This window comes from Harpia harpyja, chromosome 16 (assembly GCF_026419915.1).
Source record: "Harpia harpyja isolate bHarHar1 chromosome 16, bHarHar1 primary haplotype, whole genome shotgun sequence".
NCBI classification, from domain to species: domain Eukaryota; kingdom Metazoa; phylum Chordata; class Aves; order Accipitriformes; family Accipitridae; genus Harpia; species Harpia harpyja.
Genome location: NC_068955.1, coordinates 24,475,856 through 24,503,537, shown reverse-complemented (window position 1 = coordinate 24,503,537; position 27,682 = coordinate 24,475,856). Strand labels below are relative to the sequence as shown.

Sequence of the window (27,682 nt, the reverse complement as noted above, 5' to 3'; positions counted from 1 at the left end):
GTTCTACATATGCCATGTCTAATTTATACAGCTGTTTTCAGTAAGCAACCAATGCTATCTTCATGATGTTGTTGCTTACAATGAAAGAAAACCACCTGTTATATAAAAGCAAAATATTAAAAACAGTTTTAGGTAAGGAATTTGTATTCTAAAAAAAATCAGGACTTTGAAGAGTTTTCATTTTGTGTGTGTATATATAAAAACCCCTTTCAAACATATACTTACTGAGGGGGTGTGTGTATAAACACACACAAACATATATATACTTCGGTCAGTATATGTTTGAAAGTTGTTACTGGATGTAGCTGAAGTAACTGACCTGAAAACTGTAGCCGAAAAAGATAAATCGAGAAGTGTGTTAGATTAGATGTCTTAATTCTTTTACACTTAAGTCAGATTTAAAACAAAAAAAAGGCTAAGGTTCTTATTTACTGTAATATTTTTGTTGCAGAAGGAATTGAATATGATCTATGTGTGCTGTCATGGCAACTCAGTAACCGCTTGATAACTAAGTTCTTGTTGGTCGTATTGGAAGAGTGATTATGATTTTTCATGTATTTGGGGAAGGTTTTAATTCAAATGTTACTTACTGCTGGGTAGTTCTCAATGTGTAGGCAACAATTTTATAGACCTCCTGAACCATTCTCTCTTGCTATAGTAGACCCTGATTTGCAAATTTTTTACATCACGTCAGACTTAATGTGCTCAACAGGTTATTTGTGTGTGTGCTGTTGCAAACTTAATGTGTAAGTCCTGTGGGGAGAACAGTAATTTTGCATCGCTCTCCTGATGTGTGCTTTGTCCAGCTGAAAATCTTTTATAATAAGAGGGAGAAAGATAATTTTGAATGAACCTCCTCCACCTTGAGTAGTTTAGAGGACTTGAAGAATCAACTTTAGGTAAGTAGGACCCCTTTGTGGGCATGCAGATGTTCTGGCATGCCAGCCATTCTGTGAAGGTGAAGTAGCAATGATGTAAATAGGCATGTAAATTTATATTCTTACAGGAGCTGCATTTGATATTGTCTAGAGCTATTCTAAAATGAAACTTCTAAATAAATTTCTTAGCTGGGTTGTTCCGCTTCTAATTCTAACAAAAGCCCAGCAGACTAAGAATGCGAAGTTAAGCAATGAAATAAAAATAAAATGGCTGGACATAAGAAATTAAAATGGCATACATGTTTGTTAAGGGAGGTGGTTTTTTGTTTGTTTTTTTTTTTTTTTTTTAAAGCAGCATATGAACAGGTGGTTTACCAACAGGCAGTTTGAGCTAAACCCCTCTATCAAATTTTATTTCTACTTCAGGGAAGGTGGCAGAATCTTATGGAATACGTACAGCAATGGAAAAAGCATGGTTTTATGTCCTACCTCTCTACTCATCTTGATCCCCCTTACTGCATTGAAGAGCGGCAGACAGTAGCAGGAGTTTGAATACATCCCTTCAGCACTGTACTGTCGTGCAGAACTCGAAGGTGTGGGCTCTCCTAAACACCGCTGTTAGGGATTTTTATTTCAGTGTGCCTACTGTTTTCAGGTTCAAAAAGAATTAGTCTTTTAAAAGAAGAGATTAGGCTGGCGAAGCCCCGGCTGGTTGAAATGCGCCGTTTGTGTTGATGGTGGCACATTCTGATTTGGAGAGCGTGCTCTCATTCGGGGCTGGTGGCCGATACTGCGCTGCTTGTGCTTTCTTTTCAGTTGCATAACAGCTTCTTGCCCAGCGGAAAAATAAATGCTTGAAGTATTATTCCATTTGCCTTTTTAACTATGATTGCAGTCATATTGGCATCACAAGATTTAGCTTTTGATATTTGTGGAAAATATGAATATAGCAATTGTATTCTTTGGTACTGCTACTGGTACGAATGACAGCGTTGAGTCATAGGAGTTCACTCTGATATTTTATGTAAAATACGTTTGTGTTCAGTGTATGGCGTCAGTTCTGTTTCCAAGTATTGAGACAATGGTGCAATTGAGACTAGTTTGCATCACACTTAAACGAACTTATATTTTCAATTTCTGGTATCAATGCAACATTGGTAGTGTCTGATTAAAAATATCTCAAATGTTGCAGAAATCTAAAGTCAGCCCTGTAACATTTTTCTTAGGTGGGTAGTAACTACGTTTTACAACTGCAAAATTGGGTCACTTTATTGTTTGCTTCCCACTAAGACTCTCTCCAAGCTTGGAACCAACCTCTGGCCTTCCAGCCTCAACTCATCTGTGCAGGACTGAGGTTTCACGTCAGGCAAAGGCTACCAGCGGCTTAGCTTAATTTTGTTGGTGTATGATGGGCCAAAATTTCCCAAGCTCTGAAATATCTCATGTGTTTTAATCAAAGATTGTAATCATTGCTATTGTCATTAAACTTCTGGGTCTCTGGTAGCTACCCGTAGAACTGGGTGTTGGCTGCTTCAGTGAGCTAGCATCAGAGCTGCCTCTGCATCTCGCTGTTCTCTCTGGTGGAGTCTGTGTGTGCCTGTGCAGTTCATGTCCAGAATTGCCTCTGTGGTTATGCGAGGAAACAATTCATATGGCACGTGTTAACTTGAAACTGCTCAGTGCTTTCTCCTTTGCTCCACTCCCTCCCTTCCATGGGTCAGAGATCTGTTGGCAGAGCTGGTTCCAAGGTGGCCAGGGGGGTGGGGTTCCCTGGGCTTGTATCTCTTAACTCTTTGTGCTTTCTGTAGATGCTTTGTCCTTTATAAATTGCAAGAAACCTCAGTTGCCAGTGCTTTGTTATGAATCATACAGCTGGAGTAAGGGAATTCCTCAGGGTGAACAGTTCATGGGTATGAAAGTGCTCACATCAGTACAGCTTGTTCAGCGACGTATCCAAAATAAACAATAACATAGAGGTGCTGCTACTACCAGTAATAAGGTTTTTTCTTGGGGAGGAAGAGAGGGCAACTACTTCAGCATTGTATTTTCTAAATAACTTGAAAAGTTGGGCGGCATCTAATATAAAAAGAACAATTTTTTTACCTGGAAAAAATTACAGTTAGCATCCTTATGGTGTTTTCAGTGATGCATAATGTAAATAAAACACTTACTAAGTGCTACTGCTCAGCTTGTGCATTTGCTGGAAGTTACTGAGCTCTTTAGAGGGCCTCCCTTGATGTCCAGCTGCACTGCAAGAAGGGTGTGAGTGTGTTTGAATGGGTTCTCACTAATGGAGGCTTGAAAGAAGTTGGAAAACAAGTTTTCTTGAGTTAAATTGTAACTATAATATTAGGTGGCTGCCACTGGCTAGGCTTTGCCTGCTGGGGATTTTACCACAACAGCAACAACATAGTGATTGCAGTTCTTGGGGCAGTTAAAAAGGGCTGTTTATTTTGCGGAAGAATTCAGGGTGTAGTGTGGAAATTTTTCTTCAGCTGTGCTGCAGTGGTCTTACTAACTTGTTACTCTGCTGCACACCCCCCCTTACTCTGTCATGAGGAAATGTCAATTTATAGTTAATTATTAATAGTGGTCAGGCCTGGAACAGCCTGTGCTTCTCAAGGTTGTTACAGTCTGCCAAATTGGTTGTGTTTATGAATTTGCCTAGAACTGCTTGAGAGGGCTGGAGATGTAATTTTAAGAATCTGATAAAGAGCATTGTTACAGTTAGGTGAACATTAGCAACACATTACCAGAGGTGCTCCATTTCACTGAGTTCTCTATTCAGTTTCTGTAGAGAGAAGCTTGACTGGGGGGGGGGGGTAAACTGTGAAGCGCCTCCTGTTTATTGTCATTACTTTGTGAAAACATATTTATTCATTTATTTAAAGGAATAAACAATAAATTTACTTATTTAAAATGTGTGTACTTCATTACTTTGCTCGTACCTTCTTCAGAAGCACAGAATTCAGTCTTAGATCACAATTCACACATTTTGTATAATTTAATGTTTAATAACCTAAGTGTAGACTTCCCAGTTCTCTCTGCTTCAAAGTTTGAGCCAAGAAGACTCATTTCCTTCGAAAGGAGCCTATCTAGAGGTAATAATAGTTGGTAGGTGTCTCAAGACAGTCTTTCTTTTGCACATCCCCTGCAGTATTCACTAGCAGCATCTGGCACGGTGAGGCAGGATGCAGCAACCTCAGTATTGGAGCAAAGCAAGCTGGAGAACTCCAGAGCCAACTTCAGCTTGTGTGTCCACTGCCTGGGAGCAGTCACTGTGCTGGAGTTGAGTTATGATGGTCATCTTGCACTTGGGGAAGGAGAAGAGGGCCTTAAAAATGTCTGTAGGGGGAATGGACAGACTTCTCTGAGGCTAAAACTGAAAATTGAGTCTGAAGCTACGTGAGTAGCCAGAGGCTGCCAGTGGTACATCACCTGGGGATTTTCAGTCCATCTTCTGATGGTTTTGCTTACTCTGCTTTGGTTTGCATCCCGGAGTGGTCTTGTAGTGCATACATTCTGTTTTTATTTTAAATTGAATTTAACTGGAAGATGTGTGCCAGCTGCTCGTGAGTGTTCAGGCTCAAGTAACCTCCCTGAAATGAGCACAGAATGAGGTTTTTCTTTAGCACCAGCTGTTTTGCTCTACACATCCTTCTCTTGTGCTGCGGGACTTGTTAATGAAGATATAGTCTGACAAGCTTCAGTTTGTACGAGGAAGCAGGAGTAGTCTTGATGAGAAATGTGCAGAAAGATTTATAAGCTCAGTGAAATGATTTGTGAAAAGGGGGGGGGGGGCGGGGAGAAAGATCCACTGTGTGGTAGGTGAAAATGCACAGGGTAGTATTTTCTTTTAGCAGAAGACCTGCTTAAAAAACCACAACCCCTAAACCCCTGCAACACAGTAACTCTTTACTCTTTCCAGTGTAGCTATCAACAGGATTATATTGTAACCTGAATCCCTCAAAATAGTGAAAAAAAACCCCAAACAGACAAACCCAAACCCCACAAACCTCCCCCCCAACAACCCCAAAAACAAACTTCAGCAAAAAAAACCCCCAAAACCAAACCACACCCCCCCCCGCCCCCCCAAACCAACAAAAAAGTCCCCACAACATGGCAGTGCTGTTATAGTAGAGGGTATTGGGGTATTTTCCTTTTCTCTGCAAGGTTTGTTGTGCAGCTCTGCTGTCTGGGTGTGGGGCTGGGTTTTCATCTGAGTGGGGGAAATCAATTCTATTAATTAACTTCGCTTCTCAAAGCAAAGACCTCCAGCAGCTCCTTGTATTGGATAGTTACATGCTGTTCTGGTGTACTTTGTTGCATATATGTTAATGTATAGTAAGGAGTGTGCTCCTGTCTGACATGACTTTTGCGCCCTGCGTGTGAGTGCATGGCAGAGGTCTCTAGGCAGTCTCAGGTGTAGGATGTTGCAGGATTTTAATGTGCCTGTTTCGTGGGAACACCTTATTCATTGGTTATATGAAGATACTGTAGCTTTTCCAAATGAGATTGCATCTTGAAGTATATGTTTAAAAAAAAGACAAAATAATAGGGTAAAAGAGAAGTGTTTAGGGGAAGGTAAGAAGTTAGATGCACGTACAAGAACTCTAAGACCATTTTTACTCTTCTGGAGTAAAATTTGCCTTTTTTAGTTCAGTCTGTCATGATTGCATCAAAGGTGGTTCTCCCAGCGTATGTCATCTCTTTTATTTAGTGCTTAATTTTTTTTTCTTGGAGTTGCTAAAAACGTTCTCATAATAACTCAATAAATGCTTCTTATCTGAGAACAGAGCTGTTACTGTGGTCAGAGTTCAGGGTCATGGAGTTAAGCCTGTAAGAAACAGACAAACCCCAAAAGATGATAGAGTAGTTTTTCTCATCCAGCTGAAATTAATGTTGAAGAGAAAGCTGGGACTATGTGCTTCCAGTTCTTATGGACTGGTTTGAATAGCATGAGCTATAGAAAACTTAGATGTTTTTGAACACCAGTGTTCCCAACAGGCTCAGGTAAGGATTTGAGTGGTCCTCTGGCCATGCTAGAGGACTGTTCTCCCCCCCACTAGGTTGTCCTGTCTTCAGAAAACCTCCTTAATTGCAGTGTAGGTTTATCACTGCTTTTTCAAAGTAATCATCTAGATTTCATGCTATCAGCTTTGGCAACACACTTAGATAGGCAAATACCTTCTTCAGAAGTTAAACCAAGCAAGACATTTGCTGTTTGGTTACCGCAGATCCAGGACGAATGGACCTGCTGGGGCTGCTGCAGCTTAGCAAGCTTCTTGCCTGTGGCTCAGGTGTCCAGGCTCCCTCCTGTCGTGCAGCACAGCCTTGGCTGCTCATGCTGGACCTCTTTCTGCCCTGGGGCTTAGCGGTGTGGCCACGCTCCTGGGTCTGCTCGGCATTTATATTTGTTTCCGAGTCGCAGAGGTGATGCTGGGCATCTGAGCTCTCCTGTCAGATCAAACTGTGGGATAACACAGTAGTGTTACTTTAAAAAGAGGGAGAGTTTCTTTACTTTTGAAGTGTAGAAGTTTTTTGAAATTGAATGTTTTTCTTCTCTCATGCACATGTATGTGGTGTAAGTGGGGATTCTGGTGAAAAAGCAAGCGGAGTTTTTTTAGCAGGAACCTTGAAAAGATTTCAAGAAAAAAAACCCCAACCCACTATTTTGAGACTTTAGTGTCTTTGAAGTAAATGTGGCAAATCTGGTATTTGAGTCATCCCAGAAGAACCGGAGGAACAGTAGGCTGCTGACAGAAGGTTTGGCTTGGCCTGAGCTGTACAGGTGGCACTGGAAGCTCCAAGTAGGCTTGGATGTATGTGTGCTCTGGGGTGGTCCGTGAGGGTTGATTTTGGAGCTCTGAGTAATGTGATCAGGATAAATGATTCATTTAAATATGGTAATCATAGACAAGAGGGTAAGTCCCATAGTCAATAATATGCTTATGCTGTGTACCAGGCACTTTGTAGTGGGGTATGTTATATAGGAGAGAATTCAAGAACTTGGAAAATTTTTGCCTGTGTTTTGAGATTGAGAGTTAGTTTTAAATCCTTGGTGTGGAGCAGGAGGCCAGTGGCAGTCCCGTAATGTTTGGCAGTGAGAGCGCCTTGCTGTCGGCAGTCTCCAGCTTTCTACATTGTCCGGCTGTGGGCAAACAGCTTTGGAAAGGAAAGGGCTTTGAAGTTTTCTTCTACTGTGGGGCAAAAAACATTATAGGATGCTAAACTGAGGTGGTGGTATGATTATTTTAATCGCTCTTAAGATGTTTAAGTGTTAATTTGCATAAATCAAATCACAGCTTCAGAATGATTATGCTGTGCGTTTGGTTAGTTTTCGTTTGATCAGAGTCATTGCAATGTCTGGCTCAAGTTTTACGTGAATCATCTGCAATTTAAATACCTATTGCCAGAATCTTCATATGCTTGGTATGAAAAAGTGATTTAATTAAAGTATTATTGGTATTCAATTCGTCTCTGAGAGCTGATCGGACTGGTACAAGCCATAACTTCCCTGAAACCTTGTAGTCATTTACACTGGGGTCCATCCAGTGCATTTTTCTTGTGTTCAGCATTACGTGACATAAAAGTTTAAGGCTGGTGTTTGACAGGTCTGGAAGGGAACCCAGTAGGGTCAGTGCAGAGACGAGATCTGGAAGGTACAGCATCCGAGAGGTGAGGTCTATGCAATTTAAAGTGGAATTGAGACTCCTCATCCTACATGCGGGCCAGGTACTGCTGCCATTGTCATCCTCCCTCCAACGCTCTGCTTCATGCCTGGGGAAGGGAGGTACAGTGTGGAGCATGACCCTGGACGCTCTTGTGGCCCTGCTTTCCATAGAGCTAGTGTCCTGAGTCGGGGACAAGTTTGGGAGGCAGCAGGACTAATCCTGTACCGTCACACAGGCTGTGCAGAATGGAGCTGCTGTGCTTGGGGGCTTCCCAGGCTGGCAAAGCACCTCCTCTTGTGCAAAACTGTTCTCTGTTACTGATTTCTGAAGTGTAAGTGTTCTTTCTGAGAGGCTGCACAGGTGTAGCCTTTCAAAAATGTGATGGCCTCGAGGAAGGTGGAGGCAATCAGGTTGAAATTTTGATCTCAGCCTTACTGGGAATTCAAAAGTTAAAATTATCCGTAATCTTTTATTCTAACTTTCACTTCTCTCTTAGCAAGGAATTAATTGTGTTGGCAGAAAAAAATATTAAAAAATACATGGAAAATACATGCAGAATATAGAAAAAATATATATAAAAAAATATTCTTTTCCTTCTCTTCACATTCACTTGAAAATAAATTTTCTGTGAGAAATCTGTCATTATAAGTTCTCTACCTACAATTATCAGCCCATTTTTCAGAAATGATCTTGATCAGGGACATATTTTGTAGGTCTGTAGAACATTATACTTACTTAGTTTAACAGGTTACTTAAGAGTGCAGGTTTTCTGTGGCCCAACTCATGAAATTGGGATATCTGAAAGTATGAGGCTAATACTTAGTTTCCAAATATGAATTGAAGGGGGGTAAAAAAAAATATTGGTGCTTCTGCCCCCTATAACTGCGTCACTGATAGGCAAACTTCTGCAATGGGACGGTATATAACTCAGAGAAAGCACCTGCCTTTCATGAATGCGTTAGATTACTGTACATCTTAATTTAGCTGGAAAGTTGCAATTGTTTATGTGAACATACACAGGCCCCTAAGGTATTTTGGGTCCCATCACATGGCTTGATCACTTTCACTTTCATCATGGTGAAATTCTTCGAGCTTTGACAGTTATGTCATTTGTCTGTCTGTTCTTAGAAGCCTGATGGTGCTTATGATGAGTAGGTCAGATACCTCGTGTAACAAGTAGCATTGGCTCACAATTAAGAGCTTTTAAGTTATTTTGCATCATCATTGATAAGTATTTGAATTGGTTATTAAACTTAAGTTACTGAACGCTATGGTCCTTTTGTATGTCGAAATGCTGGGGTTTTTAAATGAAACCTGAGTTTTTAATAGCACAAAGGTAGTTCCCCCACTTGAAAAATTACGAGTGGCGGCCTGCTGCAGACTATCTCAGTCCTGCCCTTGCAACCAGCAAAAGCACGTACTGCTGTAACCTGCTGCTGCTGCAGTCCTTGTGTGCTGAAGTGTGGACGTTGGTAAGGCACGAGGACCTTGCTGTTGGCCATAAGAAACTAAATATGAAATAACTTCAGACTAGCTCGTTTGGAAAATATACTCGTGTCCTGATTTTTTGAGAAGAGGAAGCTGCTGCAAAGCTTGGAAATGTGAATGCGGAAGTCTCACTCGCTTTTTTTTTTTCTCTCTCTCCCTCTGTAGGTATGGCCTCACAAGTCTTGGTCTATCCACCATATGTTTATCAAACCCAGTCAAGTGCCTTTTGTAGTGTGAAGAAACTCAAACTAGAACCAAGCAGTTGTGTGTTCCACGAAAAAACCTACCCGCAAATCTATGTGAATGGTAAAAACTTTGGAATTTCTCCCCACAGAGTTAGTACTTTCTTTCAGACTAAAAACCCATTTGACAGACCTCGAGGACAGAACTTTTTGTTGCAGTCAAATGCTGTTGCTTTAAGAAATATTGCAGGTGCTACAAAAGTGTTAGCAGCGCGGGCGCAGCAAGCTCAGTTAGAGGCACCTCGGACTGGGACGCAAGGAAGCCGATCAGATATCCTGGAAGGACCCCAGCGATGTGGATTGAAGCGTAAGAGCGAAGAGCTGGATAATCAAAACAGCACGATGCAGATTGTTGATGAACTGTCCATTCTGCCTGCAATGTTGCAAACCAACGTAGGAAACCCAGTGACGGTTGTGACAACGGCTGCAACTTCGAAACAAAGTAGTACAAGTGGAGATGGAGATTACCAGTTAGTACAGCATGAGGTATTGTGCTCTGTGAAAAACACTTACGAGGTTCTTGATTTCCTTGGGCGAGGGACCTTTGGACAAGTAGTGAAGTGCTGGAAAAGGGGGACAAATGAGATTGTGGCAATCAAAATTTTGAAGAATCATCCTTCGTATGCACGCCAAGGACAAATAGAAGTGAGCATATTAGCGAGACTGAGTACTGAAAATGCTGATGAATTTAACTTTGTGAGAGCCTATGAATGCTTCCAGCATCGTAACCATACTTGTCTGGTTTTTGAGATGTTGGAACAGAATTTATATGACTTCCTGAAACAAAACAAATTCAGCCCTCTGCAACTGAAAGTAATTCGGCCTATTCTGCAACAGGTGGCCACTGCACTGAAAAAACTAAAAAGTCTGGGTTTAATCCATGCTGACCTCAAACCAGAGAACATTATGTTGGTGGATCCTGTTCGGCAGCCTTACCGGGTTAAAGTAATAGATTTTGGGTCTGCCAGCCATGTATCAAAGACTATTTGTTCAACCTATTTACAATCTCGGTATTACAGGTAGGTGTCTTTTCCTTTGTTTTTAACTTTTAATGGAACAAGGTTTTAGTATTTATTAAAGTTAATGTCTTAAATAATTACTCTTCCAGATAACTAATAAGAATAATTTGGAAAACTTAAGGACCATCTAAGAATGGAGGCCATGCTAAAATTAAGTGGTTGGTTACCATTTTTAATGTGAATACTTGCTTTGAATTTTTTTATAGTGTTATTTTTTTCTAGAACTATGTTTTGTGTTGCACTCTAAAGTCATCACTTACTGTTATTTTGAGATCTCTGATGAGACTTTTTAAAAGGAAAATAGAAAAAAAGTCTAGCTTTCACTTGCTTGATTAGGATGCCTTTCGTGCCTTCCTAACATGATGGGTTTTTTTGCTGTAAGCAGCTGGACAGTGTACTAGAAGTGCCGTATTTTTATATCCCGTTGCCAAAGATTATTTAAATGCCTTCTGTTTTTCTCCAGCACTTGTAAATATTTTGCCTAGTTCTTATAAACTCAATTCTGATTGAGTGCCTTCAGCAGCTGTGGACTTCAGTGAACTTCTGGAGTTAGTGAGTGATAGGATACTTAAATATTTAAGGTGATACCAGGCAGGCATTTGAAGTGATTTTGGTACATGGTTGCATTCTTCATTGGCCTCAGAGTGGAGGTTTATTTCTGATTTTGTTTTTTAATCCTCTCTTTGTATAGTTATCCAATCTGTGTGACATATAAAAGCCATTATTATTTAGCATCCGAGGTCCTTTGTTTTCTTTATAAGCTGAACTTGTCTTGGTTGAAGACCTTTTTCAGTTCTGCTTTGCATCATTGGCAATAGTATGTCCTGGGTATTGCCTGTCTGCAAATTCAGTAAAAAGCTAGTAAACTAGGACAATGAGTAATTTGAAGAAAATTTTAAATATTTTACAGCTGTTCATTTTGGAAGTGAAAACTTGTGCAATGCAGTTCTAGGGTTGATGAAATTAGTGATTGGAGTTCATGCCAGAAGAATCTATTATTTGACTGTAGCTTGTAAACAAGAACATTTCATGTACAGTGCTCATAAAAAATATTCTAATTCATCACCTGCATTTTCCCATTACTTAATTACAAACTGCAGGTAAGGGTTTAAAAACTACAGAAAGTTCGTCAACAGAAAACTAAATTGGGAAACCATAAGGATTGATGCATACCCACATTATAAAAAAAATGTGCATGAGAGGAAATTAGAAATTAAGTAACTTGAGAGTTAATTTTGGTGTAATAGCTGTATACCAGTTGATACTGTATTTTTGGGCTTCTCAGGACAAAAACATGCAAGTCTTGAAAAGGCGGCATGAATTCTGCAAGGGTCTAGACAAGTGCAAATATCTTAACATCAGCTACTGTGTACAAATTTGTAATTCAGCAGGTACTTACCATACGTGGTCTAAGAATACTTCCTTACATATTTGGGGGTTTTATTTATTGAAACAATTACAGGTTATTATGAACTATTGCCATTTCTCCCTCCTCCCTCCCCAAGAACTGACAAAGGGAGAGGCTGTAGACAGCCAGGCTGGGTGGTCCATTGTAGTACTCTGTTCTTGACCAACTAATTTCAAATTGTTTTTTTCTGTTTCAGATAGCTCATTAGACACAGCATTGTTGTGCTTATTCAGTTGCCTACATACAAATTTTAGCTGTAGTTTTGTTTTACTTGGGTTGATGTTGCTTTGCACCTTTACTTTATATAGAATTTTGACATGCTTACTAGGTTGAGCAGGTCTGTATGCTGGCAAGACCAATGTGCAACTCCTTGGCACCTTGTGTGCATTTTGGATACTTGCATTACGTTACATGCACTGAAGTGCGACTAAGTAGGGTTCATTGTGGGTGTACGTTCAAAAATATTCCGTTCCCCGTCCCGCCCCCCCCCAAGAATAAGACTCATGGGTGTGTGTATGCTTGTCGTGGCTCAATGATGTTGAATGATATTCATATAGACTCATATAACATGTGCACCTAAAATTCCTGTGTTACTAAGTTGCACTTAAGTGCTTTGTAAATATTCAGGCTGTTCAGTAGAAGATCATATTCTTTTATCTTGTATAGTTCATAATCCTTCTATAAAGTAGCATTTTTTTGAAAGTAAAAAGGACATAAAAAAAGAAGAAAGGTTAGGGTCTATCTACTTGAATAGTTTTGATGTTATATTTAAGTAAAATAATGGTTGAGATAATTTTGAAACTGACTTAATTTTGAAAAAAAAAAGATACTATACTTCAGGATTATTTTCAGCAGAAAGTTTACTTCTGAAAAGATTTAATTCTGAAAAGGATTTTAACATGTTGGATTTCATCATGGATGCATGGCTTTCTACCAGTTGAGTGATTCAAATTAACTTTGTGTATCTTGGCATGCAGTTTCTCAGACTTTCTTTTTTATTGCTTTGGAAGCACCTGACTAGTGTAAATAATATCAGAAAATAGGGATTTGATCCAAAAGGTCTCAAAATACATGATACCAGGGAAATTTGAAGAGAAAAGCCTTAAAGAGGAATGAGAAGGGCCTTCAGAGAATGTATTGTATTGAGATGAAATTTATTTTGCAAGAGATTGTGCTGCTTGTCAATCAAATAAGGAGCTACTTCATAAAATATAACTGTACTTAAATGTTTTTTGTGTTAGAAAAGGGTGGGAGTGATAGTGTAGGTTTGACTTTTTTGACTATGACATGTTGAAACAAACCCTTTAAAAAAATCAAGCAGCAGTTGGGACATTGAAATCTCTGCTTCATGCCCCCTGCCCTGCCCCAACAGTGGTGCTATGTGTTTGGTTAGGTTATTTAACAAGAAAACATTTGTTTAAATAGATTTTTATTTAAAGCTTCAAGCTAAATTAATCCAGTCAGAGTTCAAATTGGAAATGTTTTTTAAAAAATTCTTGTTCCTTACAGCACCTCTTTTTATTAGTGTGATCCCATCTGTATTCTTGTGTGCAATCTTTGAAAATTGTTTCCATGCTAAGCTCTCTGTGTTTTGTCATGAGCTTTACCTGTAACTCTCACCAGCGGGGATCCTTGCATGGTCGGAGTTAACAGCGCATGAGACTGCTTCACCAAGTGACAGACACAACACACTGCTTTGACATTTATTTGGATATTTCCTAGGTAAATGTGATGTGAACCTGGCCTTTTCTGATGTGCAAAAACACTCATCCAGGCCCAGGAATTTAAAGAAAAAGGTATTAAGAGGAAACATTTTGTTTTAAAATGACTGTTTTAGAATCTGAGGTCTTAGAAAAGGATGGGAGGAAATGCCCTTAAACAACGTCATAGGTTGAGAGGAAGGAGGGCTGCATCCCCGCAGCATCGGGATGCTGCTTCTCAACCCTGCGGTGCCGGTGCCGTCCTGCTCCGGGGGGTGATACTAACCCCATTCCTGTCCCTCGTTCTGCTCACCCCGCATCTGCCAGAGCGCCTGTGCCAGCATGAGGAGGGAAGGACGTGGCCTGGGGAGAAGGGAGGAACTGTTATTTCTGGCAGCACTCTTTAACTTATGCCATGGTAATTTTCAAGAATAAGGTTTGCGCTTTCTCTATGGAAAGCGTATGCCCACCAGTGTCTGTAGAGGTGTACGTTGAATGCTCAAGAGAAACCCATAGAGAAGTTTTGCAAAAGTGAATAAAGAGAAAGGGTGGGTGGTTGTTGGTTTTTTCCTGATCTTGTCACCGCTTTTTTTTTTTTCCGTGTTCATGGGACTGTCATTATCTCAATTATTATACTCAATTATCACAAGAATGGAGAATGCCATAAAGTCTAATGTTATGGTGTTTATTTTGAATGTTAGTGTCAGTATTTTACATAAGTAAGAAGTGAGTAACAAATTGGAAAAATAAGTAATAAGAGGATTAGGACTTAAGGCAGGGAGCGTAATACAGCTAGGTGAATGGATAATGGGCTGACTTACCTTACTTATCTTAGTCTATAGCAGGAAGAAGAGGTGAAATAATGATGACTATTGGAGACATTACAGTACTTTTTTGTATAAGAAGAGATCGTAAAAAAGTGAGACTAACTGAATTTTAAAAGGGTGTAGACAAGCAGAAAAATGAAGACAAACTGGATGGAGTGACAATGATTTGATGTTTTCCTGTTTCTGTTTCAGCTTTGTCAAGCAAAGAGAAAGTAAGAAAATGGTTAAAACAAGTATAAAAATACTTTTTGACATGTCATTACCTTTTGTAAACTCCTGGCTGTTATATATTGCTAGAAGTCGGAGTATAGATATGATACACTGTCTTAAGTCACAAATTATTATTTTTTGTTTGTTTTAAGGATGAAATGTTTTTCTGAATACTCTTTTCCTAAAAGACAGTGTCTGCTTACATGCTGGTTTTATGCTGGTCTGGATTTTAATAGCTGTGGGCTAGAGAGATCTGGTGTTTGAAGCCTTTTCTTTGCTGCTGGCCTCACACGTTAAGACTGTTGACCTTTTATGAGTGATCTAAGTAGGTAAATAACTAGGCAGTGTATACATTTTGAAAAGAAAAAACCCCTTACATACAGCATAGGTGATCAAGCTTTTGTCATATATGGAAATGGTATGGTAAGTATGTTGCCATCCGTTTGGTCAGCTGTGCCCCAAATCATGAAAAGGGGAGTGCTGCCTTCAAAATCAAAAGCTTCTTTTCCACTTATCGTGTGGTACAGGCTGCGGAGGAGGGGAATCAACACATTTCTTCTATTTCTAAGCCTGGTGTCTTGTGCTCATCTGGCGAGGCAGAAAGTTTTCCCAGGGCGTGGTGTTTCCCTCTGGAAGTAATTTTCCTTTGCTTTGCCTCTCTCCTGAGGTTATATGTGTTTAGGGAAGCAGGTCTAAGAAGAGGGGCTTCAGAACGGCAGGCTCTGGGGAGCAGTAACCTTCAAGAACAAGTTGAGTGATCTGGAATGCTCAAGGTAGTCCTGCCCATCTGCTTCAGAGAGCAGAGTTACTTTCCTTTCTGTTGCCGTGAGAAGCAATGGCCTCAGCATTTTGTGTTCAGAGATTAGTCTGCAGGACTTATTTTGCAGCAGACCTCTTCTTTCTTCTGGTACTTCCCCCAGGAGTTTTTTTCCAGAGAAATTTCAGTTGAAACCTGTGTATAATTTCCCCTTTTTGAAATAGCTGTGTGCAACACTGGTGGTTAAGGAGTTCTGTTTTGCTCGTTAGCTAATATCCACATGACAGCGATGTCTTCTGCACATCACTATCATCCATACCATTCAGCCGTTGTTCAGAGCGGGTAAAATTGTATTTAAAGGACGCACGGTTCCATCTAATGGTAACATCTATGTGGCAGGGTTTTGCAATGATGAAGCTTCTTCCTCCTCTGCTGCTTTTCTTCTTCCACTCGTTGCTTGGCTGTAACACCAACTGAATTCATAAAAGGCATCGCCATGTTTGCATTGCATGTTGAGCATAGATCACTAAGGGAGAGGTATAGCAGTGTGCGTGTGCAGAGCTTCATGACTTCTAGGGTTTGCTGTTGGTTGGGAGGAGTTACTGCTTAATTGTTTTTTCAAGGGGAATCACCTTCATGTTGATTATATTTGGGGTTGTCTTCCTAAAAGACAGGATTTGGAAAATGAGACTTCAGTAAACCTTACAAAACTTACCATTCATAAAATCCTTCTAATATCATGGACTTAACAGTAGCCGTTGCAGGTGTAGGAGTGTGTTAACTTTATTGTGTGCTCCTTATGCACAGCCTCCGAAGGGAGCTGAACAGTCGCTGCTCCAGTTGCCTGTGTAGCTGCCTGGATGGTTGCATTTCCTCTTTCACCTCCTGTCTCCCAAGAAAACATCTGCTTCATCATACTGTGTCAGATTATACTGTTGTTAGAGTACAGCTGAAAATTTTACTGAAAATATGTTTCAAGAACCAGCACTCCGTTTCCTGATGGAAGGATGCTCCTCTTGGCATCCAACGGTCTGTACGCAAACTGCTGTTTAGTTTGGGAAAATGAAATTAATGGGAAGTAATATAATTGATCTCTGTATAAAATGGGGCACAAGCTGAACCCGCGGTAGGCTGATGGACAACTTGAGTGATGCTGGCAGAATAGAAGGTGTCTGGTTATTAAGGGACACTCGTAGCATGGGAGTGTTTTTCTGCTCCGCTGGTGACAGCAGTTAAATACGATCCTAGTTATTCAGCAATGTGCCCATAAGGAAAAGTGAATGATGTGAGTAGATGCACTCAGTAGAGTCAACTCATTCCTGAATCGGACAGTGATATCCTCCCTCCAGCCTTCCAACTAAGGATAGTTGCTAATCAACAGAGTTGTTCCAGACAAAATGCCAAATGTCACTAGTGTTGTGGCAGAGCTCAGAGAGATGGAAAAATCGCTGTTGGATGTATTCCTGTTGGATGAGAGCAGGCTTTTCCCCCTCTCCTCCTCTTACCCTCCTCTTCCACAAGGAATCAGAGAGGATGGAGGAAGAGTGATAACCATTGTGTCCTGTGGTCCTGACAGTGGTTTCGCTTGCCCAGTCAGTTCTGCTGCAGCTCGGAAAAGTGATATGAGCCGGTGTGATCCCTTCTGCTTTAAAGGGGTTTGGAAAAAGAATAAAGTAATTGGGTTCTGTGGCTTAATTTTTGCCCATGGGCTGGGATGTAGCGAGGGCTGTGTGCGTGCTCTGAGGCTGTTGCACTACGACAGCTTTTCATTTATGACTCTTTCAGCTTCATACTTAGTTTCAGAATAAACCACCAAGAGCTTATGCTGGTCTTTCCCCCCTCAAATTTATGAAATTTATTTGGTCTGTTGTTCTCCCTCTTTCTTAAACACATTCTTTGAAAATTAGAAAAAATTCTCAGGGCTGTAAATTTCTGGAGAGGCTTGTTTTCTCACTGGCCTTTGTAATCTGCTTGATTAGATGTCCTTGTCACTCCGGGGACTCCAGAGAACACAGGCTGACAGTACCTTCACAGAGTGTTTTTGTTAAATTGAATGTTTTCTTTTTGTAGGTTAGAATTGTCAGCAGGGTGGGTTATTATGACTCGGTGAGTAACACATCCGTTGTATCTAAGTAACTTGTCAATTATCTTCTCCTAACATGAGATCAACATGCAACTTAGATATGTTTAAAATATCAGTTAAAAACTTCTATACAAATAAACACCTATCTTAATACAGATTTTCTGTATAGGGATGACCAAGGAGAGAAGTCGTGCAAAATTGACATCTCAGGAAGCAACTGCTTTTTCAAGTCCACCCATTCCTGTCACATACTTGAAGTTTCTAAATTAGCTTTATCTAGAGTGGGACGTCTTGGTTTTTCTCCCTTCACAATGCCTAAATTCTTGCTCAGTTTTTTTTTTTAAATTTTGGGGTTTAGATGTTTAAACAGGAAGCAAAGCTCTGTTAATAAATCGAGTTTTCTGTCAGTTAGGGAAGCGCAGTATGAGAACAAGCTAAAAATGCCTACGTAAACAACTTGCACTTCAACATGCTAGCAGATGTTATTCTATCACTTTGAACTGTGCATCACTGAAGTGTATTGGGATATCTTAAAATAGTCAGGGGTGGTGGCCAGAGACTCTAGACTACTATAGATGGTGAGGCTGTTTCACTGTTGCAATGAAATAAGCCAGAAGTACATGCTGCTAAGGTCATTTGCTTGCTCAAGGTCAGCATGTTCAAAGTCAGCTGCTGTATTTGTGAGCATGGTTACTGTCAGCAGTGTATGTAAGAAAAGAGTCGTAATAATGTAAGGAATTGCTTTTACAAGTGAATTAGGACGCTTAAATTCCCCCCCCCCCTCAAAGTTGCAGGGCTGTGATTGCTGGTTTATTTTCTTATCTGAGTGACAGAACTTAATGTCAAGTTAAGCTTTTGTGGCTTGTGCCTGCGAACAAATTGCTTTGATTTGGCAAGATTTTGTTTGCACTTTTGGCACAGTGTTCATTAATTGTTTAGCTGACTTCCTATTTTAAACTCTTATTTCAAGATTACTAGGACCTAACCAAAACCATTACAAGTATCCTCCAGGAGTGGCAATCTCAGCTCATCATAACTTCATGTTTATATAGCTATTTGATAACAAATGTAGTTTCAATTCTTTTATTTTCTAGTCAACATAACATGGTCTCTTAATACCTTATTATTCTCTGTTCATAGAAGCAGAAAATAAGATTAGATTTTTTTGGTAGTGGTGTTTTTGTTTGGTTTAGGGGGGGTGTTTGGTTTTGTGGGTTTTTTTGTTTTTTTTTTCTATGCTGTAAAAAAAAAAAAAAAGGCAGGGTTACTGTAAATTTGCAAACTTCTTTTTTTTTTTTTTTTTTTTTTTTTTAATCCTCCCTGAAGATCCAGAGGAGTATCGTGGGGATGGGAGTGGATGAAATGGCAGCCAGCCTTAGAGTTAGTTGTTTTTCTGAGCCAGAGATTTTCTGAGTAATGTAAGCCAGGAAAACACACGAAGCATTTGAAGGTACCATGTACCTGCTCGAGAGTCTACTAATGTCAGCCCAGATTTGAAATTAATAGTGATGGTAGGAGCAACAACTTAAATCAGAGTTCAGATGATAGTACTCTTGGTCTTTAGACTGCTTTGGTTTGAACAGAAGGGAGATTCTTTCATAATCTTGAAGGCGAAAGAGCTCTTGGTTCTTGCTGTATTTCAGTTTTTTGGGGTTGAATGATAGACTTGAGTTTGTGATGGCTAAAGTTTTGGAAAGCAGTTTTTATTTTTCACACATTAAAATAGATCTACTGAAATGTGATCCTTTTTTTCTCTGCACTGATATTTATGTTACAAAGTTTTATTCATCATATGTCTGTGTGTACATGAGTTTGGATATATTGGATATCTTAACTGCAGAAAATATCAGTGGTAGCTACAACTCTATATTTGTAAATACTGTGTCTAACTGCTGCCACTGTACCTGTTTTGAAAATATGGCTGTGTATTTCTGTTGTAAGAGCAGGTAGTACTAGATGTAAATCAACGTGATTGAAAGCAAAGCCTTTACATCAGCCCCTGGCTCTTCCATCTGGCATCATTGTCTTCGAAGGAGAGCTGTTTTGTGGGTGAAGGCTACCTTCTGCATCAGCTCACGGCATCCAACACGAGTGAAGAGGATGAAGCAGACGCGTGGGGCAAGAAGTCTTCTGCGCAGTTGCGTACACAAAGATTGGCTGAGCTGCTACTCTGCTGATACAGCCTGTGAGAAGGAGAGGATGTACCACAGCTGGGGGCTCATCCCATGAGCCGCAGAAGTCAAACTGCCTCAATTGATGTGAAAATCAAGCAGGTTGAAAAAGTGCAAATAATAGATATGTGGGCACGTTTAGAACATATAACACTCATGCTGGTTCAGGCCAAACCCAGCAGTAAAATACCATTGTGATTAAAAAAACCAAGCCAGTGACAAGAAAAAAAACCCTCTTGTGAATTCTGGCATTAATTGGAAAGTGGTAGAGGTGTCTGACGTAAAAATAGGTATTTGGGACGTAATTAGGTAAAATTCATATGAAAATAAGTTGCCTGAAATGTCCGTATTGTAAAATTTTATCCTGTATGTTTGAAGGTCCTTGATCCTACAGTGCTAGATAATATTTTGGAGGGATTTTTGTTTAGACTGTTAATAAAATACCTTCTAACAAGTGAAATTGGATTAGGGGGCTGGGGGAAGCAAGCCAAAAACAATTCACAGATAAGATTTTCAAGCAGTTGCATTTTGAAACTATGATGTTACCTTAAGAACATGTGAAGTGTCATTGTGCTTAAAAATCTTGGTTTGTTGGTAATTGGACAGCAACAGTTGATTAAAGGGCAGGCATAATGTAATTCAAACCAGTAGTACTTGTGTGTGAGTAGGTGAGTCTTTATGCAGGCGAGGTCGTGCTGGTGAGGAGAACAGGAAAATTGTTTCTATCCCTATGAAGCACTTAGTAAAACTCTGAATTTCCCTGCAGGCATAGGTACAAAGTATGTGGGAGAGGGGGCAATGCTATGGCCTTCTGCCCCACGTGCTCGCTGTTGGAAGTGGGCAGAAGCACGAGCTAGTAGTACTGAGCCTCCATGGACGATGGACGGTGGGAAGCGTTGTCTTCCGTCCCTGTGGTGTTGTTCAGTTTGTATGCCATGGTACGACTGCAAGCAGACTTCAGCTCTCATGTGTTAACACCAAAATCTGACTGTTGGGCCTGTTAAGTAATGGAAAAACAACTGCATCCATGCTTCTTAGTGAAAGCCCACTTAAACGACAGTAAATTCAGAATACATTTGGGTTCACTTAATTTCCTTGTGCTTCTAAAAGTCTAATCTTTGTTTACTAGACATAAAGATAAATTCAGAATTATGACCAGAATGATGTTCTCAGTGCACAATATGTACTTAAATGATAAATTATTAAAAATAGCTTATTTGGAAATGCATGTTGTCTGGAATTTTGTATCAACAGTAAATGAGTACATATTCTGTAAAATACACTACATGATCTGGATTGCAGCAGTGTATGACCCTGGCTATGAAGCCCTTAGTCTTTGAGGGGAAAAGAAGATAGTCACGGTGCATCTTCAGAGCAGGCAAACCTGTTCTCATTTCTCTGTTAAACTTGTATCGAATGCTCCATGAGATTCAGGATTTCTCACTCTTACCTTCATGGTGTATGCTGTGCTGGGCCTACCATATTTAAAACTACCTAAAGCATTGAAACAGAGCAGTTTGCCAGTTGGGCTGTTTGCGTGTAACTGAGATGTAGCCAGTGAAGTTTGCTTGCACAGGAAGCTTTCTTGGTGCTAAAAACTGAATGTTTGTGGAATTTTGTTCTGGGCTCTAAGGTCTATAGTAAATGTTGCCATTTTCCCCTCTCTAAGTGCCAAGGATGTTTCTGTTGTCCCAGGACAGCGCAGCAATCTCTCACAAAATATCTCGTTACATGGCTCCCTTAATTCAGAATTGCTCTGTAGTTGAATTTTTATCAGTAATTTGAATGCCTTATTGGGTATTTTTGAGAGCGATAGGCTCTCACCCTGTAGTCAGTTATTCAATACTAAGTGTTCAAAATATTAAGAACACCAGATACTTCACGATGAAATCTTTCGCAAGAGTATGCTTTATTGTTTCAAGTGTAGTGCATGTAGGTAATCTTGGGAAAAAAAAACCTGTTCCTTTAGCAACAGTATCAGTATTCTGTGTGTGTACATATAAATACATATAGAACACGACTGAATTTTCTCTCTTTTTTTTTTTTTTTTTTGATGTTGCAGGTTCAAAACTGATATGATTTCAAAATGTCTTCTAGTTTTCCTGAGTTGATTCTAGGAATTGAATTGGAACAGTTTTTTCATTATTTTTATTACTTAATAGAGCTTACTTCCCCAATAACTTTTGGATGTGTGCATTTCATAACTTCTTTGAAAAACTGCATACAGTACATTGCTTATGTACAAGGCTTTTATATAAATGTAATACTATATGAAGCTTTTAAACTGTGTGCTGCTATAGTTTTATCAACTGAAAAACTTCATTATTTTTAAAATTGCTTTGAGTTTTTAGGGTATGCTGTAGGTCGCAAATTGGTAGTAACACTTAATGATACTTGCCAAAAAGGTCCAATGTCAAAAGTAAAAAACACGAGTAATGCAATAGTAGCACTGGTTGTTGTATTGAGTGCTTTTTTTGAACCTGAGTACTGTTTAAAATTTTGAGCTGTTAATTTTCTCACTTCTTGCTAACCAGTGTTGTTTTAGCTCAAGATCTGTTGTGTATTACTTAATATAAAGTATGCTATTTGGCTATGCGTGTTTTGTTAAGAGCGTTTTTAACATCTTGAAATTTTCAACAGTATTTCTGCACACCTGTCCCCTCCCCACCGTAAGAATGGTTTCTGAGGTGCATTTAAAACATCTTCTGCATCTTCTACATGGCCAAGTTTCTTAGTTCAGTGAAGTGGCTGTAGTTCACGGGGTTTGGACTTTGTCATACGGTAAATCCAGAGGCTATACTGTAGGTTTTGGGTTTCTCTAGAGAACTACCTGATGAATGAATTCTGTGTTGGCCACTACCAGTGGGTGATAGCAGGGCTGGAGAGACCTCCAGCTGCTGCTCTGCTTCTGGCAGTAGCACAGGGGACTGCAGGATGGGGTCTGTGCACTGATGTATTTGCTATTCCCATCATGAGACAATCACACTGGACACAGTGTTGTGTGGACATGCAGCTGGTTTTGGACACTTTACCTCTCTGCAAGAGTAGCTGGAAGTGCAGAAGAGGGCCTCAGCACTTGGGTAGCAAGAGCCCTAGAAAGTAGAACAGCAGGATATAATTTGTAGATTATATGGTACGGCTTCTGACTGTGCTTTGGTTTTCATCTAGCCTTGAATTATTTCAACAACTTCCACTAAGAAAGTATTCTTAAATCAAAAGATTTCCTGTACGTGCAAAGTGGCTGGGAAAGCTCTGTAGTTAAAGTTGATGTCTGTCTGATTATGCTGAGTAATTTCTGCAGAGTGAGACTAACAAAAGTCAAATGCTTAACTGATGCTGAAGTTTATTTCTTGCTGTTTCTTTACTGGTCTCTCTGCCTTACCAGTAGATGAACTGTATGAGTTTCTTCTCTCACTGAGTTGACAGAAGCCTTTTTTTTTCACGACCAGCACCATTTATGTCCCTAGTGTTGTCTTGCTCTGTGTAATTTTCCTGTTTAACCTAGTGTTTAATAAAGGCAGCAGTTGTTCAGCTGTTAAAAACCTACCAAAAAAGTTAGGAAACTGACAGATATTTAACAAGGGAAAAAAACGCAACACTGTAGGGTATTACATAGATATACATAGGATAATCAGAACTTAGCGTGTCGTTAGTGCCAGAGTACTCCACCCTGCCCTCTGAGTTACTGTCCCACAGGGATGGTTGCTAATGGAGTGGTGCCACGTGCCGTTTGGGATAGTCGGTTTGTAGCCATGCAGTTGCCTTCCTGAAAGAACTTCAGGATTGCCTAAACCTAATTAGCACTAATTTTATTTCGCTTCATCTCTGGTTGTTCTGAGGTTACGTTGGCTACGATTATTAAGCATTTACATATGAGAAACACCTTTTTATTTATATTTCTCTCTGTAGCATCATTATTAGCCTGTGTACAAATATTATCAAATTACTTTTTCCCGCCCTGTTCTAATGGAGAGGTATCTGGTGTAAATTTAAAAGAGAAGCCCCCCAATTTAGTCTGATATTTAATGCAGATTTACTAGATTGGATGGAGGTCATGCCTGTATGCGGTTTCCTGTTTTGTAGCTATCTTCTGACACTTCAGCATTTTAATTCTGTGTGCATGGAGTATTGAGCTTATGCGAGACCACTGGCTGACTCTTGCAGGCTTGTATGAAATAATGCTGGTGTAATACCTGTTAAATCATTTAGTTAACCCGTGTATATAGGTCATATTCCCCCAAGATAAATAATCTGTATCAACTTTAACCATTTCACAGAAGACAGTGTTACATGAATTAGGAATACCAAATGCAGAACAGTAACCTCAGCCCTTCCTCTTCCTTACTGACAGAATTAAACTTCTACTAAAAGCTAATTACTTTGTAATTAGTGCTGTTCCCCCTCCTGACCCAGAAGACTCGGCGATTTCCTAGTTTGTGCACGGTGCTTGTTTTGGGTTTCCGTGTGTTTCTGATGGCGTGTGCCAGGCGGACGCTTCAGGGGAGGTGCGTTGGGTCACCGCAGGGCCGGTCACTTTGGTGACTTCGGTGGCTTCCCCAACTGGTTCGGGAAGCAGGCCATGCAGCCTGCCTGTGGCATGCTCCAACGGGCGCCAGGGAACAGCGCGTCGGGCATCTTCAGGATGGCTGCGGAAGAGCCGAGTCCCTGTGCTTGGCGCAGAAGCGAATGGGAACCGGCGCGGTGCTAGAGCGAGAGGAGGAGGAGGAGGAAGCAGAAGGCCGCCCGCCCGCGCTGGAGCGGGTGGCTGGTGTGGGGCTGGACCCCCTGGCTGCTTCCAGTGCCATTCCGCAGCATTCTGCTAATGCATGCCATTTGGGGAGCCAGGGACTACGTAACAAAATGCGTACCTTTTAGAAAGCTAGTGTGTTAATTTCTAGTTGCTTAAATAATGTGAAAGGCTGCTATATATGGTGGTGTGGTTGTGTTTTATTTATACATCCCACCACCACATATTACACGCATGCATGCCCTCAGTCTTTGTTGTTCATGAATGACATCGCTTTTGTGTCTTAAGCATGCATAAAGTGGGATGCAACAACTTGTTTCCCCTTGCTGCTGTGCTTTGATTTCGGCTTTGCTTCAGAAGTTTGTAAAGATGTTTTCAAACATTTTTCCCTTATCTTAGTTTTTTTCTGGGGCTGTGCCTTAAGAAAGAACTCTCTCTTGTGAGGCAAATTTAATGTTTTGTCAAGCAACTCACAGGGTTTGAGGTGAGAGCAAAAATGAAAGGCACTACACAGGCTAGTGTGTATTAGCGAATCAAAAAGTACAAGTATTCTATAGTTTAAGGGTGGTCATCTGAGTGGATTCATTCTTCAGTTTTTAAGTTATAGTGATGTAGCTTAATTTTTTTTCTGCACAAGACTGTGCCAGCGTAGTTCTTAAAGATTCTTTGAATGTTTTCTTTGACTTTTTCATTAATTTTTAGAGAATGGTTACAGATAAGTCTCTGAAGTTTCTCTGTGTATGTTGCATCTGTAACTTTCCAGTGGTGAGCTGTGAGGACAAGTGAAAGCACCTGTTTTGAAGATGGACCGTGACCAGCTTGTTGGAGGGGACATTTGGTTGCCTGCAGTCACAGTTCTGAAATGGGTAATGCAAGAAACTCCGGCGATAAGAAAAAAGGTGGTTGCTGGGTGGGTCTAATCTAGTGGGGATTTTTGGAAAGACTTCAGAGCTGACTTCTGAGCTTTTTTGGCCGATTTCTTAACGTGTGTAAGTGTGCATTTGTCCCAGTACCACCAAAACTTTCAAGTCCTTCAAACCAAATCTGACAGCAGATGGAAGTCCTGAAGGACTTTCTGTCAATACCAGCACTACAAACAGCAGCTGCAGAGCAGAGGGGAGATTCAAACTAGTGATTGCTTCAAGGTGAAAAGGAAGAAGTTGGTTGTTACCCCTGCTGTTTTGTGGTAGCCATCTGGCTAGTCAGCGTGTGCGTAGCTCTGAACTGACTAACTAATGTACTTGTTGCCCTTGCATGTTATAGAAGGCAAAATAGAGATCTAGGGTTGTTCATTCTTGTCTGGGGAAAGAAGTAGTGCAAACCTGAAAAAAACAGCAACAACAAAGTATAATTAAGTCCACTGGTTGTTGATAAGCTTGTTCACAATTGTGTGGCACAACAGCAGATTCTCTTCTTCAGCAGAATCTAGCACAAAGACCTGTGGAGAAATGTGTGAAAAGCTTCCTGACTTTTAAAATGGAAATAATTTCCTCATGTTTACTAAGAGCCTGTGTTCTTAGGTCTCTCTCCAGCTCATTGCTTAATGCTCGCTTCTCATGACTGGCACTGCCACTGCAAGAAGAACAGAAAACTGCGCAGACAGGGCAGGGAACTTTATTTTAAAAAAAAAAAAAAAAAAAAAAAAAAAAAGACGAGACAACACCTATACCACCAGCCCCCAACAAAAAAAAATCCGAACAGAAAAAACTTCCATCCAACAACCAAACCAACCAAAAAGCCCCAAACCCCCAAAAGCAAAAGACATGCCTGCCTAAAAATGTATTGGGGAATGGGAAGAGAGTGCACGCTCAGAATCATGTCAAGGTAACTGTAGCTGTATATACCTGTACTTATAGGACTGTCCTCTCAGAGCAGTGCATTGCTGTATTTATTTTTTCTCCTGTTGTGTGGTTTGGGTTTTGTTACCCTCCCTTGTAGAAACAAATATTTTATAATGTCTTACTTGCTTTAATTAGTATATAGTGTTTTGTGCCAAACTTCTGTAGGTCTGAGCCTATGATAAAGTGTCTGAAAAATTAAAATTAGCCTAGCTTGTTCTAAAATACACTCCAGTGCTTGACATCTGAAGGACTGCCACATGGGGTTCTTCACATATTTCTGCTAGGCACTGTCCTTCAACTGCAGCATCTCGAGCAGATGCCTCTTGGGGATATCAGTACTGCTAGGTATCCTTAGGAGTTCAAGTTCCTGCTGTTAAGGAAAAATACTTTATGCCTGTAAATTAACTTTTTTTGGGAGGGGGACATATTTACCTTATTGATATACCATAATTAGTTCCGTGGTTGGGGAATCCTTCCATCACTTGGAAGCGTGTAGGTGTACCGGGAATAGTGGTAAGTCCTATTCTGCATCGTGGTAAACATGGTAAACACATAAGGCTCAGCGTCTCCCGCTGTCAGCCCTTGGGGCGTGGATATCTAACGCAGAATGCACATGGGGAGGTTGTGTTTGAACAACTCCTTACTACGCTACAGGTAGGCAGCTCTCCAGTCTGAGAGCCGCTGGCTAATCTGTGTAATTATTTTGAGTATTTAAGTATCTTCGGTTAAGTAGCCAGCTTTGCTGCCTTAATAACATCTTACGCAATTGGACCCTTCCCACGCTCCTTGCCGGCTCAAGGCGACATGGCACAGTAGAATTTTTAGTGTGCAAAAGAGGTAGGAATGCAAAGCGGGTCATTGAAAAGGGACTATGTGCAATTAAGAATATATTCTTTTGCAAGTCAAAATACCTTTTTTTTTTTTTTTCACAAATCTGTTGTATGTCAGTTATTCTATTTACAGCTTTTTTTTTTTTTTTTTTTTCCTTTCTTGCATTGAATGAACTGTTACAAGTTACTGAAGAACTGGTAGCTGAAAGGGATTAATACCCATTTCCCTGGGTGTTAATCTATGATGTGGTTAAACACAGTCTCTCTTTATTTTTTGTGAAACTTAACTTTTAACTTAAGCTGAATTTTAAAGAAAATATTTTAATTTTTGTACTTTTCATTTATAGTCAAATTAAATTTCCAGTGTGTTGGGTTTTGGTTTTTTTTTTCATTAGTCATAGTCTTTTTTTGGTCATTGGGCTCACATGTGACTTGCCTAAGAAAAATGTGAAAACTTTTGTCATGCTTTGAAGCCTGACTTGTGGAATTTGCACAACTGACAGATGCATGCTTGGGGTAGTGTTTTTGATACGTTTTACAAAAATAAAAATAACTATTAAACACACATTCCTGTGAAACAACAAATGTATTTCAAGTAGACCTAGATGTCAGTACGATACCTTTCCTTTGTAAAGGGGGATTCTTCCTTTGCTTAATCTCATTATTTCTCCTATATCAAACATAACCCATTCAGTAAAAGGCGGGATGAGGCAAAGGGCTGCAGAATAAATGTGTGAGCCTCTAATAACCTTCTGAAGAATATAAAACCAGCTCTGAATGATCAAAGATCCAGTCAGTATCCAGTCT

General features: G+C 40.1%; 1 protein-coding gene across 4 annotated transcripts in view; it reads left to right on the top strand.

The window, feature by feature from the left end:
* The window catches only part of HIPK3 (homeodomain interacting protein kinase 3), a 120,841-nt gene that overhangs the window by 49,548 nt on the left and 43,611 nt on the right, over positions 1–27,682 (top strand). For all 4 annotated transcript variants that reach the window (XM_052810478.1, XM_052810479.1, XM_052810477.1 and 1 more), the window contains one exon: positions 9,206–10,301. In XM_052810478.1, coding sequence (XP_052666438.1) covers positions 9,208–10,301 — 1,094 coding nt within the window. In that variant the 5' untranslated portion in view covers positions 9,206–9,207. The remainder of the gene's footprint in view (positions 1–9,205; positions 10,302–27,682) is intronic.